The following is a 16,515-nucleotide window of genomic DNA, read 5'->3' as shown; positions in this document are numbered from 1 at the left end:
TAAAGAAAAACGCATAACAATTTTATGTATTCGTTTCAGTGATTTTGTTAAGATGAAAGAAAAGTTCAAAAGAGAAGAGCTGAATATAGCCACTTTTTTTAAAACATGCCACTTTTCATTAAACTATTCTTTTCTTTTGTAATACAGAACGTACTCTCTATTTCACTCGTGCATAATTCTTTTCTTTTTTAGAAGGTGGGAAAACTCGAGAGTTACAAAGCTTATAATTTACGCGAATTATCTATAATTATATGGGAAATGTCCTAATAAAAACCTGGCATTTATTATCGCTTATTTTATTAGATAAGAAAAAAGCGTAGTGTGTACCTGTCCCCATTATAGAACAAACTTTCCGTAAGTAATTATATCATTGGGTTAAATGAATATTAATTACTTGAAACAAGGAAAAAAGAAAATCTCGACTAGAGCGTATAAAGAAGATTAAAAAAAAATAGAGATTAACTAATCATGTACTTGCGATTTACCTTACATAATTTTTCACGCTAAATTTGTACTTTTCAATTAAATATACTTATTAAATGAAAAAAAAACGAAACTTTTGCACATACTTGCCATCGGAGCACTACTGTGTGCCATTACTTTTACTTCGATCGCTATACATATTTATAACGGCCATATATTTGCAGATAATGTGTATAATACGTTTTTAAAACGAGACTAAAAAACACTTGAGATATCATCGAACTGTGAAGTATAAGAATATATTCAACAAGTACACGATGTAGTCAATCCCTTTCGGAAAAGGAAAGAGAGAAAAACAAAGGGAGGCTTGGTTAGTCCACGGAATTAGCAATCGTTTTAACGACCACGACGTACGCATTCACGTGTTGGATGAATGTATGTGTGTACAATGTGTATCAATAAGTTCGTCACGCGAATGGAAAAATCACAAATAGATCGACCGGGACGAGGGTCGATCGCGCCAGCACTAGCCTTGAAAAATATAAGCCCGCAAAATTGGCGAACTTTCACAAGTAATCCCTGCCGGGCCTTGGTGCAGGCCTCTTCCTCTCGGATGTCGAGGGTTGCGGCTCGTCACTTAGCTCCGGTGGCAGCATCTGTGTGCTCTCCGTCGGCTCGGACGGGCTGATCGGTTGCGAGGCCAGTGGCGCCAATGGCGCCGCCCCTTTACCGCGCGATTTGCTTCTGCGCTTGCGCAATATTAGCGGACCCAGGGGCACCGTCGTCGTCGTAACCTCACTGCTCGTCGGTGTTGCGGTCGCCGCCGCCGCGACAGTCGACGATGACAACGTCGTACTTGGCGACGACGAGCGGCCAAGACGCTCCAATAATTCGCGCGAGCGCTCGGCCGTCGTCTGATGGTGATGGTGATGATGATGGTGAACTGTCGTCGACGATGTGGCAACCGGTTGTGCCGCTTGTGCGGACGAGCTTGACAGTTGTTGTGATGCCGACGACTCCTTTGTCGGCGGCGGTAGCAGCCGGTCCGTTACCGTTGGCGGAGACTCACTGCAAAACCAATAGGTTTTACTGACCACAGGGTAACGTATCGGTCGCTCGGTGATTCTCCAGATGAACTGACAAACAAAAAGTGACCGTGTATGGTCGCTCGTTTCGTCTCTTCGGCCGCTATGACTAGTCGCTCACAAAATTCGTAGAAAAATCTAATTTATAACATGATTTTTTTATTAAATAATTATAAAGTATTATTCTCAGTAATTTTCAAGTATAAAAAAGTGGAATAAGTATTGTATAAATTAAAATATTACGTACAATAATTCTATAGTTGGCTAGGTATAACAAAATTAGTGGAAAAGTTTAATTTAACATAGATTTTGATAGAATTATCATGAAACATTATTTTAAGATTTTCAATATAAATTGTATAAATAATTCATCATGCAAACAATTAAATTGGAATGATGCAATCGTAATGGTATGGCACTGGATGGTGATACGTTGCGCACGAAGTCGCAGCGTGATACGTTTTGGATTTTGGAAGACACAGAATATTCTGTGTAAGAATGTGACAGAATAATCTTTATTTTAAGCTTTTCATCGCATTAGACTTGAAAGCACATTTTCATTAAAGTATGGTTTACTTATAGTTAACACAAAATTTTTTAGCATAAACTAAATAAATAATTAATATAAACTAAATTAATAATTATACTATTGAAATTATACTATCATTTTCTCTTTAGAATTATAATTAATTACAATATTATAACTTACATGTTAATATGCTTGTAACCAAAAATTTATATAAATTTTAGATAACTTTTAGTCTTGCCGGGCCTCTCGCCTGATTATAACATATCGAAATTTGTCATCTGATTAGAATATTAATTGACATTTTTGATCTACTAAATTTTTAAAAGTTCATGCTAGATTTTTCGTTTACTAAATTTTCGTAAAAAGCAGTGTAAAACCACCTTGTGGTAAAAAAATAAACAAAGTGTATTAATTAATTACTTGAATAATATGTTAAAATACTGAGCTTCCATTCAATGTCTACTCCGATTATTTGCCTGTTATTTTTTACTTTCCTTCAAAGTTTTTTGGGGTTGAATGATGAAACTTCACCTCATTTAATCAGTAAATTATTTCTTATCTTTAATAAGAACAGTGAATAATTTATTCTCCTTAAAACTTAAATTATGTTTCTAGGTCGAACTTGATACTGTTGGCGAAGGGTAAGAATGAAATTTATCTAAAATTTATCTAAATTGTTGATTACAAGTATTTTATTGTATAAATTACTTAAAACATTGTACCAGTATTTTCATTTTATCATTACTTCCAAAACTCCCTGTATTCCAACATTGTAATTATCATAATTGTCATACTTTTAAAATTTTAAAAACAATATTTAAGCGAATCCGATAGAAATAGTTATTTATAAATGTAATGACTGTCCATTTGATGAGTTGTAATAGTAAATTTACTATTCAATAACTTATGTAAAGTATCTGAAAGTAAGTTTTCAGCATCCATGCCGTTTTTAGATAGATTTCCCTACTTTCAAAAATTTGAAAACTTTTTTCATATTAAAAAAAAGAATCTTAACAATAAGGTAAATATATTAACTTTGTGAATTTTTGATTATAATGATCAAAAATATGTTCAGCTTTACTGATCATTTTCTAAATGTGTGAATCAGTATTAGATACTTCTGAAATAAATTCTTTCAATTATTTCCAAGTTTCAGCAACAGATAGGTTTAGATCCATGAAGTTAGAAACTTTATTGAAAAATAGTACCTCTATTGTAGTTATGTCGATAATCAATATTATTAAATTTAAAGAGAAAAAATTTGAAACATACATGAATAGTTTCATTCACTTTTTTACATCTTAAATGTTTTTATTTATATAATATACCATTTGCGTAAGTTATATATTCTGAATGATGTCAGAAAATTTGACAGTTAATTCTTATATCAATCTGTTTTCATAAATTTGAACATTATAATTTGAATTGATGTATGTTTAAGATATTTAGTAAATGTTACTTGACTTTTGCCGCTTTTGTTTTAAGTTTTGAATTTTAACCCTCCAAGTAGATAATTTGAACTTGTTAATTAGATTAGAAACTATTTTCAAATTTTTGCCGATTTTTCTTTTTCAGAAATTAATGTATTTTTAAGGGCGTTTTAGTGTTGCGTTAATATTGCGAATCAACTTTAATTACGATTTGAGTAAATCATTAAGCGACAATAATTTTAATTGAATGATTAAATTTTATTTGTGAACAATAAACTTGTAAGCCATATAAACTTTAAAAGAAAATCCATTAAAATCATTCGAAAATATGTGAAGAAAGAAACGATTGCATGCATGCGCGTAAATAATCATGCGTAAAAATTACAACTTTGATAAATTAAAGAAAATAATTTATCTTCACTTCAATAATTCTGTAATTCCATAATTATCATTTTAATAAGAAAGTGATACTATAATTTCAACAGTATAATTATTAATTTAGTCTATATTAATTATTCATTTCACTTATGCTAATAACTTTTGTATAAGCCTTATAGGTAAATTAAACTTATATGAAAATGTGCTCTCGAGTTTAATGCGATGAAAAGCTTAAATCAAAAATTACTCTGTCACATTCCTACACAGGATATTCTGTATCTTTCAAAATCAAAATCTATCTCGGTGCGATTTCGTGCGCAACGTATCGCCATTTAGCACCATGCCATTACGATTACATTATTCCAGTTTTATTGTTTACACTTGGATTTTTTTGCATGATACATTATTTTTACAATTTATATTTGAAAGCTTGGAATAATGCTTCATGATTATTCGATCAAAATTTATATTAAATTCCACTAATCTTTTCCACTAATTTTGTTATAGCTAACCATCTATAGGATTATTGTACGTAATATTTTAATTTATACAATACTTATCCCACTTATTTCAGCTTAAAACATTACTGAGTATAATGCTTTATAATTATTCAATAAAAAATTCATGTTGTAAATTAGATTTTTCTACGAGTTTTGTAAATGACCAGTCGTAGTGACCGAAGCGACTGACGCGACGAAAAAAGGGACTTTTTACGGTCGCTGTTTGTTTGCCAGGGAAGTGGTCCAGTTATCGCAATTTGTTCTTAAACTTTTTCCAATTTACAAAGTTTTTCTAATTCCAATTCTACAGATTTTGCAAAACGATCGAAAACTAGAGCACTTGCCATATTATATCAGGTGTTTATGATTATTGAAACCATAAATTTTAGTGTAAAAAGAGGAAAAAGTATGTCATTTGTCAAAATTCACTTGCAACGTTCACTGGGAGATAAGGGGTTGTTGTATTAAATTTGAACACCTACCGTATCGTTTTGTATATACCCGCACGGACCCAGTTTCTGATTAGGACCCAATTCCTGATCAAAGTGGCGTAGAAAAAATGTAAAAAAAAGTTTGTTCGATTTTAATTACAATAACGAAGTATTGTTAGTAATTTTGTTGTCATTTTTATCACAGATAATGTTACATAATCATAAAAAATTAAAAATAGTTTCAAATCTATTTAGATATTTATTAATATACATCTAAATACAACATCAATTCCAGGTAGTCGGAAGATTGACATTTAGTATAGATTTTTTATCGTGTGGTTCCAACTAAGTTTAGATGCATGTTATATAAGAAGACTATATCAATTAGAAGTATCAGAAAACTAGAAACAATTAAAGTATATAATCTGGATTTATGGATCAAGAATCATGCAATAGATGAGGACAGTTATAGGGGAACTATCGTACTAATCCTTGTGTACTTAATTTTATATCAACTTATTTTATATGGTGAATTTATACATAAAGGGAGGAATATTTACACAGATAGAGGTGTGGGCAATCCACATGGCGATTATTTACAATACAGTTATTGTCAGTGACTAAATATATGTACAGTAATTATTCGCACATGCAATTTCAGAGATACTATCAAATTATCCATTATTTTGATTGGAAATTTGGGCCGTCATTTAGGTCTTAGCATTCACTTAAACAACCAGGAACTAGATCCGTGTTGGTACAGGGTCGAAAGCAAAGCATAAAGGGTACAATTAATATAGACTAAAAGAGTTATTTTACCGTGCTTAAGAATTGAGAAAAAATAGAGTATAAACAAGAATGTTTGCTTGTTAAATTATGTACCTTTTATAAACAATAAGACAAACATTCCGTTGATAGTATAGAATGGTGCAATGCCGTAGATAGTATAGAAGAGAAAGACAATCATGCCAATATCATCAAGTTATGGTACAGTGGCCAGTGATTTTATCAATTAGTCAAGCAACATTTGTCAAAATAGAAAGTTTAAGAAGTATAAAGCTTATTTTATTATAATACATTGCTGAAAAAAATTATGGTAGTCTTGAAAATTATATACCTACGTGATTACTCATTCAAATTCCAAATTACACACGGGATTATGTATTTTAGTGGTTTAGACACAACTGTTCACAACATAATTGTATTATGTTGTACTATTTGTTTTTATTCATAAATACCTACCGTTATGTTGTCGTACATATTCAAATTAAGAGTATGTCAAAAATACAATATTATAGTTGCGTGTAAACCTTTTATATATACACATCCATTACTAAGACTACACATATAAAATACTTGTATAAAAAGGAGGATATACAGTCTCAGAGCTCAAAAATAAACATTCAAATAAATAAAATTATTTTGAAAAATCGCATCAAAAAAATATTGTTCAATACTAGTGCGACGAAGTGAAATCACCTTGTCTCGCGCTTGTATCGAGTGATCTTTTATGATACAGCGTGCATAAAACTCGCTTTCGCGCGCGAGTTTTACGTACAATGTGTCATAAAAAAAAAACAATTTTAAAGGCGTGATTGATTCGTTGGAATGACAGTGCGCAAAATTAATTATAGAAATCTCACCTTTCGCGACCACTAATAGGTGTGGAAGGTAGCGAGGGTGGTTTACTATCAGAGCCACTGGCAGGACTAGAAACAGTGGGTAACAATCCCGGCACAGTACCAACAGGACTTTGTACGGCGCTAGAGACACCTGGGGAAGACATTGCCGCAACAATCGCACTAAGGTTTCTCGGTGTCGCCGGTCGTTGCAACGGCGGCGAGGACGGCATACTCGTTGCGCTTGATGGTGGCGAGGTTGCTACTGTCACTGTGGTTGGTGGTGGCACCGGTACTGGTACCCTATTGATCAATGTCGCCAACATGTCCTCGATCTTTGCCAAACGTTGGTTCACTCGCTGAACCTCTAGCTTCAGATCAACTTTCACCTACGAATCACGTGGAACATCGAATGGTTAGCCACTAAATGACGTGCCACGGACAATCGACTAAAAGTTACCTCCAGCACAGCCGCAAGTATTTCGCGCTCGTGGCTGGGTTGAACGATGAGGCCACCGTCATAACTTTCGAGTCTACGCATTTGCAATTGTTTGGGGTCGTGAAGGGTTAAGGTCGTGCTTATAGACTCTGTGCTTTCAGGATGCTCCTCCTCGATCGTACTGCCGAGTTTGCCGATTTTCGGGAAGACCTTGTTGGTACCGGCACTGGAACCAGGCCGTGAATCTCGCGCGCTTAGCGTGCGTTTAAATGGTTCCGGACCACTGCCACCGTCGCTACCCGAATCCAGACTCGAGCTCCCTATTAACAGAAAAGGCAATTTTAAAAATGGTACAATAAAGGATTTTTTTATCGTACACTCAGGTATGGCAGTTTCTGTTCTATTGATACTATGAACAGAAATTTTTAAAAACTGAGTAAACGATCGTAATTCGCTATTTTTATAGGATTATAAAATGTTTGGATGTGCAGAATATTTTGCTTTATAATGGGAATACATTAAAGGATATATTACCAATAGAACACTCATAAAAAGGTCCTACGGTCTTGAGAAACATTTTCTTTAATGCACAAAACGTAATCAGCAGTGGTAATATTCTATCCAAGACTTAAGGACTTTTTCTCGGTACGATTTAATGGTTAACGTACGTATCTCTAGCAAACTACGTGTCTATATATGTTTGTGTATGTTCTGGATGGGATTGGATATATTGTCGCATTAACATTACTCAAACGACGTCAGTCATATTAATAAAATAATATTAATAATATATTATTATGGCAATCTGGATTTTTTTTCTTTTTAGTTGCTCCAAATTGACTCTACTATGATATCTACGAACTTATTGTGGGAGAAAATTTGAAACTGGAACTAAATTTGAATTCACGCAATTCGCGAATGAACGGCAATCAATGCGTTAAACACAGCAATAATGAGATATAAAAAAAGGTCCATTAAAATATCAGTTACAGGCGAACAATTTAGCAAGTACTTAGTAGCAGTTTACGCAGGTAGTCCATAATAGGCTCGTGATCGGGTAATGCCGAAGTCAATACTTTAGACATACTTTTCGCATCTGATCCATCGTCATCAAACTCCTCTGTTGGCTTTGTTACACTCCCAGTCTTTCTCAGCTCTACAATATGATCGTTTACTAAATTCCACATTTTAAAGACAGCTTTTAGGCCTTGTTTAGCAAATTAAAATCGATTAAAGTTTAATGGTGTTTGATGTCTATTGTCTTTGATGTTTATGGTCACAAATAGTTTTATATCAATGTGTCGAGTATCTGATTATCCTTGTTCACGGTATGCGGTTTTTCTCGAGAGTATGAGAGCAAATTAAAATAATAAAATAAAAACATACAACTGTGTTGACGTGAGCGCGAAATTATCGAGGCTGTATAGTATTTTTTTAAAACTATTGTGATTCGACGAGATATTCTTTGAAACGAATGTGATTTTCGTTGATATACTAACCGAGTAATCGGCCCCACTTGCTCGGTCGAACGCGTCCCGAGCCAGTATCTTCGGTCGAGGACGACACCTTCCTGATTATCTGTGAGACTGTCTCTTTGCCTTCCTTTTCATCGCCTTTTTCAACATCCGTGGAGTGTCTTTCTCTCCTAAACCTAAATTGCGGAGGATAAAAGGAGAAGCAAAATAAACGAATGAGTAATGGTTTTTTATAATTCAGAAGATTGGAAGGAACTTGGGAACATAATTATACAGCTAATTAGAAAAATCGAAGCCTTATCTAGGATATTATTGTAATGGTTTTCAAAGTAAAAACTTGTCAAGCCTCAGTTAGATGCGCCGTAAATAATATCAATCTTAATATCTCTTTTATTACTTTTATATTCTGGCAAATACAGAGAACTAAATTCATTAACATGGTGTAATTAGTATAGTTACTTTGCATAACCGTTCTTTGAATCGTTCACCATATTGGTGTAAAAGTACAATCTACTTCTTCACATATTTATCCCAAAAGTAAATAAATAAATAAAAATACAACACAAAAGCGAAATCTTGACGAGATAAGCTTTGTGAAATTAGCACTTAATAAATACGGGCGTTCGACAATATGGTTTCCCGCATTAGTTAGATAATGTACTACAATATACTCAATATTCATCGGCTTAATTGTTACTACAAAAAGGCGCTATTGGTAATTTGTTGTGGTCTCATTATAAAAGAAAACAGAAATAAGAGGACACAGCTGAAAATTGTAACCTGAACAATTAATCGTTGGTGTTCACGAGCAAACCTACTGTATAATGTGCCTACAGGTTGGATTGGGAAAAAGAAAACAGAATGTACATAATAACATCATGGGCAAAGTCTGGCAGAAAAGGTGGCGGTTATATACGAGTGAGTTGTATACATAGTCATCAAATAATCAATGCTATGCTGCAGCGGAAACTAGCCTCGTGGATAATTATTTTTAATCGTCGTGCGATAGTCTAATACACTGCAAAAGGAAAACCAATGCACAGCCAGGCTATTCATTTTTCTGCAGTTGGTAAGTCTCGAGCCCTTGAATATTCATCGTCTGACTAATCCCGGAAAAACCTATTGCAAGTAGATAAAGCCGGTGGGTGAGGAGGAGGATTTGGAAAGACAAACAATATTCAAAAGCTCGAGAGCTGCGACGACGTTGCCATGTTGTAACAATTAGGTCAAAAATCTTGCACGCTACTTCGCTCATTATAAGTTTGTCGAAATAGCTTTGAAAATGATCGATTATTTTTGTAGCTTATGCTCACTTGCTTTAAGTTTGCTTGAAGGTTATTTGGCTTTCGTATGAAATTTTCGAAAATTGCTGAATCAAACAAATTGCTTCGAACAAAAACTTGGCGGTTGTTATGGTTTACAGCATTGATTATTTGGGCGCAACAGCATTTTTATTATAAAATATGAAAACTTTAGATTGTGGGATTCGAATATACAAAGTTTTCATTTCCAATAATCTTATAATCAATACACTATGATAATTAAAAATTAAAGTACAGGTGGTAAAGATAAATTTGAATCCTAGAGTGTATATATCTTGACGCATGCATATTATCGCATTATGTATCGCGAAATAATCTAAGATTGCTAGTACTGGAAAAAGAGAAACACAATTTTGTTTGTACAAGTTTATCAGTTATTGAGTCATTCAACGTGATAAGCATTAAAAATTAAATAAGTGCTGATGTAAAAAAACAAAAAATAATATCGTGTTAACAAATTTATAAAAATATAAAAAACTGATTAGTTACTATTTAATTATAAATTTTTTCCAGTAAAGACAATGTCTAATTAAGTAAACTTTATAAGCCTAAAAAATTTTATCAAAAAATTGAAGCATCTACGTAAAAATAAACTGAAAAATCAAATTCAAATCATAGTATTTGAAATGTAAGTGGAGCAGTGGAAGTAAAGATTGAAAGTAATTTAAAAAAAATGCGTTACTATTTGTTATTAGCAATTTTTGGTACTTCAATTCATGTACACAATGTTTATTAAATTCTAAGATTTGGAAAATGCGCATAACCCTCTAGATAGGCGAATATATTACAGCACTCTAGCATTCATGTAAGTATTACCGTAGTCACATTTGAAATGACTGTCTGTTTTGTGGAGTCCTTACTTCACTTTTTTTGTAACAAAAACTTATTACACGTATGCTATAAGAATGTAAAGTAATCGCAATGCAAAAACATTTATGAAAATGTTGTAAATGTTTGTAAAGTATGTCAAGACATTTTTTAATATGTGAATTTGGCTAAAAACCTTTTTCTACATTTTTTAGTACGTGTAATTTTAGTTTTTTTACAGTTGAAAATAGAAAAGATTATATGTAAAAGTAATAATGGCGTATAAATGTACTCTGTACTTAATCTAATCATATTTGGACTTAATCTAGCGTCAAAATATTCATATGTCGGCCTTTCAAATCGAACAAAATTCAAATAACGAAAACCGAAGGATTTTGACGTGAGTAGCATTATAATCAATGATATAAATAATATTATTTTTACCAATCTGATTCCGCTTCAAAAAATAGCAGCTATGTTGAACATTATCACCAGTCAATTCGAAAAAATTGTTTCTATTATTTTAAAAAATTTTGAAGAACGAATTTGTTTGCATTAACAATGAGTTTTTAAATACTTCTAAACGATACGAAATAAAATATGAAAAAATATTTCCAAACAAAATTTATCCATGGTCTTCGTTATAATATATCAATCGACAGACAAATAACCAAATTCGAAAAAGTAAAAGAAGAAAAATAAAAAGGAGAACAAAACGATATATCGAATTGAATAGGAATAGATTGGATATAAGTGAAGATTATACAAAGATTGAGGCAATAGTATAGTAGTGGTAACTAAATAATGTAACTGACGGAACATGTATTAAGTACAATACAGTAGCCAAAGAGGTATATATTACTTAAGTAAATTGATAAAAAAGAGGAAACTGTAGGTATATAATATAGTAGATAATATAATATAGCAGCTATAGATATAGTAAAAAAGATTGAAGATAGAAGAGCGACAGGAGAGTATTAGTAGGATAGCGAGAGAGGTAGCACCATACGAATGTAAAAAAGTATATAATAACGCAATAAACAAGATAAAAAATGGAATATACGTAAAAAATGAAATTGCCTAAAGCTCGGCCATGGCGGCAGTACGGAGACGGTGAGTTCCTCATCGGAGTCCTGGTTCGAACGTGTGCTTGACCTCGCGGATGTGATCGTGATCTGGGGCTCGCCATCCGTCTTGAATCTTCCGCCGATCGTTTTTTTTCTATTTGACAATTCGCTCTTTGTTCTTTTGTTCGACTTTGTTTTGTTTTCGTTTTCTTTCATTGTTTTTATCAGTTCACTTATAATCTAGAAATCTCGCTTGAACCGTGTCTCTCGCGGTGATGCAAAAATATTTATACATAATTACGATGATGACATGGTGGGAAATGATGTTAGTATGTGATGAAGAGATGCTGCGATTTACAGTCGCTGATGCGTTGATGATGGCTTGATTATGTGTGAGATTGATGAAATTATGATTAGAGAAAGAGGTGAGCTTGAATATCAAAAATTTGTTCATTTCTTACTTTGAGAAAATCTTGCGAACGAGATGATCCTGCGAATGGTCCAACTGCGGCTCGTTCTTGCGTTTCTCTGCTAATTCCTTTTCGCGGCGAACGTCAGCTACTTTGCGGAAGATCAGCTGTAAATTTATAATCAACCGTCTCAGGTTTCTGTGCGAGACATTTTAATTTTCTTGAAAATTGCATTTCGTGAACATTTATTCGAGATTAAACAAAATTAAAATAAATTTTGACATCCCTAAAATTCTTATCAACAAACCATTAATAAGTAAAGAATAAAATAGCAGGAACGATATAAAAATGTGAATGAAGCATTTACAAATACCTATAATAATTAAAGTTCACATTGATTACAATATTTTTTAAAGAAACAATCGGTTTTTTTTCATTTATTGTAAGATTTGGCGCGCGAATGAGTTGCACTCAATAAAAATGTGTAAATTATCCCGGCAGTCAAAAAAGTAATTTTTCTTGTATAAAGCATCTCGCTCTTAACGATCCTAGTTTCGCGGGAAGCTTGCTTGCTTATGCATTGTGCCGACATAATTACTTCATGCACATCCAGCCGTTATAAACTGCGAGAGAGATGACGCGTAAAAAAAAATTTATGAATCACGACGCGCTCATAACTTCATCGTTAAACTTTTGATACGAATATTGCACTCAACATCGCAATTCCAGCTGCGAAAGAGGAAAAAATGAGAAGAGAAAATACGTTAAAACTTTGCGAGTGAATTAAGTCAATCGCAAAATTTCATTCAAGCGATCGTCGCGATTAAACATAAACGAAGTAACAAAGACAGTGAGACAGTGCGATGAAGATTTGAAAAGTAGGGGAAGGGAAAGGCACTGTCGCGCGTCTGCGCGTTGGCCGCGCTCGATAACCTTAATCTTTATTCGACAGCCCACAGCAGAAAGTATATAGCAAAGCAGACGACGACGAGCTACGACGAGTCAATCCATAGCTTAACCTCAAAAGCCCTGCTTGCACGAGTGCAGGACGAAATTACGCGTTTAGATTAGACAACTAGTTGTGTCCGTGAGATTGAGAGGATGAGTCGATTTTGTCTTTGCTCAAAACTGACGTGTTGTGAAAGTCGATAATACATTACTCGTTGGACAAGTTGCCTCTAATATTTTTAGTTTTGAGATAGCTTTTATGGATTGTCGTAATCAAGGTTCGTTGTAAATTAGACGATTGAACATCATTTAGAATACTACGTTGAGCGATATCAATTGACGCTTGAATAATGATATATTTTTTCTTATTTTTATCGTAGATGGGTCATGGATCGTCAAGCAGGTCAGCTTCCAACAACATACTATCGGTAGAGGAGTCGAATCTGGTGGAAAATCTTTTCAAGTCAATGTCACGCAGTTCAGGATCCATTAAACGCGAGGATATTTTCAAACACTGGTCGGCTCACTTGGATGACGCTCTGTTGCAATTTGTTGTGAGATTTTTGTGCCACGAGCCTGGGAAGAAAACTTCGGCTGTTAATGGAGAATTATTTGGAAAATTGTATGTGTATGCTGTACGAGGCAACTCTGAGGAGAGAACAAACTTGATATTTTCAGGTTTCTCAGAAGATGAGCAAAAGTATGAGATACCTACAGCAAATTTTCTTCAGTACCTGCAAGCAACTATTAATTCCTATTTGACCCTGCAAAAGAATTGTGCCAATCCACATTTTCTCAGTTGGAGTAGCATTGGCTGTACGGTGAACAAGAGAAGAATAAATATGAGGTCACGCACTTTGTGTGAGGAACTTGTTAAGCTAGGAGACATTTTAACATTCAATCAAGTAGAAGATTGGTTTCATCAAGCTGCTACTTTCAAAACTATACAATCACATGTCTTTCAGTGCCTGTTTCTAGTGTCTCAGAAGAAAGGTGACAAGAATCCTCCAAGTAGAATCAATGAATTGAGTCTCTTGCCACTTTGCAAAGGCTTGGAAAATATTCCACATTTCCCTAGTATTCTTGGCCTTGGTGATGTTCTCTTTCTAAACCTTAGTTTACCTCATGAGTTGCGCAACGAGTGGCGCTTTCTGTTTTCTAGTCAAGTACATGGGGAATCATTTTCAACAATGTTAGGTAGAATCACAATGCAAGGAGCAACAATCATAATTCTTCAAGATGGAGATGATCATGTTTTTGGTGGTTTTGCTTCTAACAATTGGTCTCTCTCACCTAATTTTACAGGTAATCAGTCCTGTTTTCTATTTCAATTGGAGCCACAGATTGTGAATTTTCCTGCTAGTAGCTACAATAATCATTATCAATATCTGAATTTACATCAGCAGACAATGCCTAATGGTTTATTAATGGGTGGCCAATTGAATTATCCAGGGCTGTGGTTAGATTGTGAATATGGTTCAGGAAAGTCTAGTGTGTCGTGTACAACATTTCAAAATTATGTGCAGCTAAGTGGTAAGGAGAATTTTACTGTAAAACATTGTGAGGTGTGGGGTGTTGGACCAGTCCCTGAAGTCGATAAAGATGAAAGAGGATCTAGGTCAATTTTAGATGCTGACCCTACATCAAAAGTTTTGCTTGAGCTTACAGGCAAAAAAATGCATAGCGAGGGACTTAGAGATCCAAAAAAAGAGTGATTTTATGATAACTGCAAATCTAGTGCAAATTTATTTAATATGTATATTTTGATATGAGATTGCAATAATTACTGAAATAACGGGTGAATTATTTTAATCACAACTGTGATTATGATTACTCATCTTGAACATAGCTAAGATAATTTTGTTATTAATTTTTGGCTTATTGTTTGAAGATTTCCATTAAACACATATGAGCATTCAAATCTTCTATATTGAACGCTGCAATAAGAGCCATCTTTTAATATTTACCTGTGCTGTGCTTATTTTTATGTAAAGAGATTCGGCAGAGTAATTTTCATTCCAAATTTGAATAGCTCTGCTTTCTAGTTTTGACTTGTTTGGTGTATAGTATGGGCTTCGATAAATAAATGTAACGTCATATCGAATTATTGTAAACGAATTTTATCCATAATTTTTCTGAAAAATTTGTTGAAGATAAATATCGATTATTTTAATATCACGAAAAGATTTCTTAACAAAATGCATTGATTTATTGTCCTTTTTAAATATATGAGAAACTTTGATTACATCATTGATGTAACCGAAATAAATGTAAAATTCAATCTTGTAATTTTCCATGAAACCAATGTATAGAGATAACTTCGAAAATGATGTCACTTCTAAATGTAAATTCATAGAATTTGAAAAAAGTGTTCTTTCAAGATCTAAAATGATTATAGCTTAAACTGAAATTATCTAGCTAGGAAGAGAATTTTTTTTATGTAAATACGAAATTGATAAATGAAAAATCTTCACTTGACATGTGGTTAGCCTTTTACGCCGTATAAAATAAAAAACATATAATGTATTAATATGCTGTAAGTGACCATAGAATAATATTCGAAGGGCATCGAAAGATATGCAAAGATACGAAAACGAAGCATTTTTATTTAAAAATGAGTCTTCGTAGCAGATTAAAAAATATATCAGTCGTAATTGATTGAACGGCCTTTAAATAATAAAGAGTAAAAAAATAAATAAAGATGTATTGTTTTTTTCTATCACTCGTTATTTGTTAACTCAATTTAAAAATTGAGATTTCTATATCGTTTGTGTTATTCATAGTGCGTAAAACGAATTATTGAACTTCCGAAAACGATGCACATAATTTCATGGGATTTTATGAAAAAAGTCTGTTGAACAATGAAAATAAAACAAAAGAAAACGAAAAATCAAGCCCTTATCATTTTTCCCTGTTTCCCCGTAACATTGTATTCGAATATGATAAATTCTTTTTCACTTAAAGTCTTTAATAATAATTGGAACCAATCGATACATTGCTGTATTTCATCAAATTAAAACATATTTCGTGAAACATAAGTGATCAAAAAAACTTCTTTTGTTCTTTTCCCTTAAACAACTTGTCCTAGTTTGCTATCGAATTTCTCGACTTTCAGTGTAAACATTTCGACACATTTTATTACCTCAACTTTATGTGTCTTCAAGCAGCGAATCTCGTTTTGAATGTAAAATTTGTCAGTATTTACGATGGCAAATAATTTACGACTAAGAATGCAATTGAAATCGGAAAAACAACTTTAGCGAAATTTAATGAAAATTGATTTCTTTTAATTCCCAGGCAAGATATCGTAGCATACGGTCAGCTGTATCAATTGTAATTTTCAGTCAATATACGGTTGATAATGGAATTATGAGCACAATTGTGTAGGTAGTACTCGACTACGTTACGTACAGACAATGGTAACTGGAAGCGCGACATCAATATTCCTCCAAAGAACAAATACTTACACATCTTTATTTTCTTTTGTAATATCAATTCAAAATTTTTTTATTCAAATCAAAACTTTGCGTGAACATTGTACTCCTTTTGCTTTCTTATGCTACATCGGACATCCCGTTAAAAAAATTGCTTTGCATTTTGAGAATTTCTTGTGATTGAGTTCAGAGATCATAAACTTGTTGCGTAAAAAGAA

At 33.2% G+C, this 16,515-nt stretch overlaps 2 protein-coding genes across 2 annotated transcripts in view; one reads left to right on the top strand and one right to left on the bottom strand.

Moving 5' to 3' along the window:
- Positions 1 to 989: 989 nt before the first annotated feature.
- Positions 990 to 16,515, bottom strand: part of LOC131667908 (potassium voltage-gated channel protein eag) — a 73,450-nt gene continuing 57,924 nt past the window's right edge. The window contains exons 13-20 of the mRNA XM_058941669.1: positions 11,967 to 12,082; positions 11,519 to 11,638; positions 8,334 to 8,485; positions 7,847 to 7,990; positions 6,856 to 7,154; positions 6,420 to 6,784; positions 4,828 to 4,881; positions 990 to 1,491 (exon numbers count right to left, since the gene is read on the bottom strand). Coding sequence (XP_058797652.1) covers positions 990 to 1,491; positions 4,828 to 4,881; positions 6,420 to 6,784; positions 6,856 to 7,154; positions 7,847 to 7,990; positions 8,334 to 8,485; positions 11,519 to 11,638; positions 11,967 to 12,082 — 1,752 coding nt within the window. The remainder of the gene's footprint in view (positions 1,492 to 4,827; positions 4,882 to 6,419; positions 6,785 to 6,855; positions 7,155 to 7,846; positions 7,991 to 8,333; positions 8,486 to 11,518; positions 11,639 to 11,966; positions 12,083 to 16,515) is intronic.
- Positions 12,904 to 15,746, top strand: LOC131667909 (MTOR-associated protein MEAK7). Its single transcript, XM_058941670.1, has 2 exons — positions 12,904 to 13,141; positions 13,244 to 15,746. The coding sequence occupies exon 2, from the start codon at positions 13,244 to 13,246 to the stop codon at positions 14,576 to 14,578; it is 1,335 nt and encodes a 444-aa protein (XP_058797653.1). The 5' UTR covers positions 12,904 to 13,141; the 3' UTR covers positions 14,579 to 15,746.

Source organism: Phymastichus coffea, unplaced genomic scaffold, assembly GCF_024137745.1.
Source record: "Phymastichus coffea isolate CEN01 unplaced genomic scaffold, Cenicafe_Pcof_1.1 PCOF00071, whole genome shotgun sequence".
Lineage (NCBI taxonomy): Eukaryota > Metazoa > Arthropoda > Insecta > Hymenoptera > Eulophidae > Phymastichus > Phymastichus coffea.
This window is presented reverse-complemented; position numbering and strand designations above follow the sequence as displayed.

Bases quoted from the DNA above. Each gene is read 5' to 3' on its own strand.
- LOC131667909 (XM_058941670.1), top strand. From the start codon at position 13,244: ATGGGTCATGGATCGTCAAGCAGGTCAGCTTCCAACAACATACTATCG.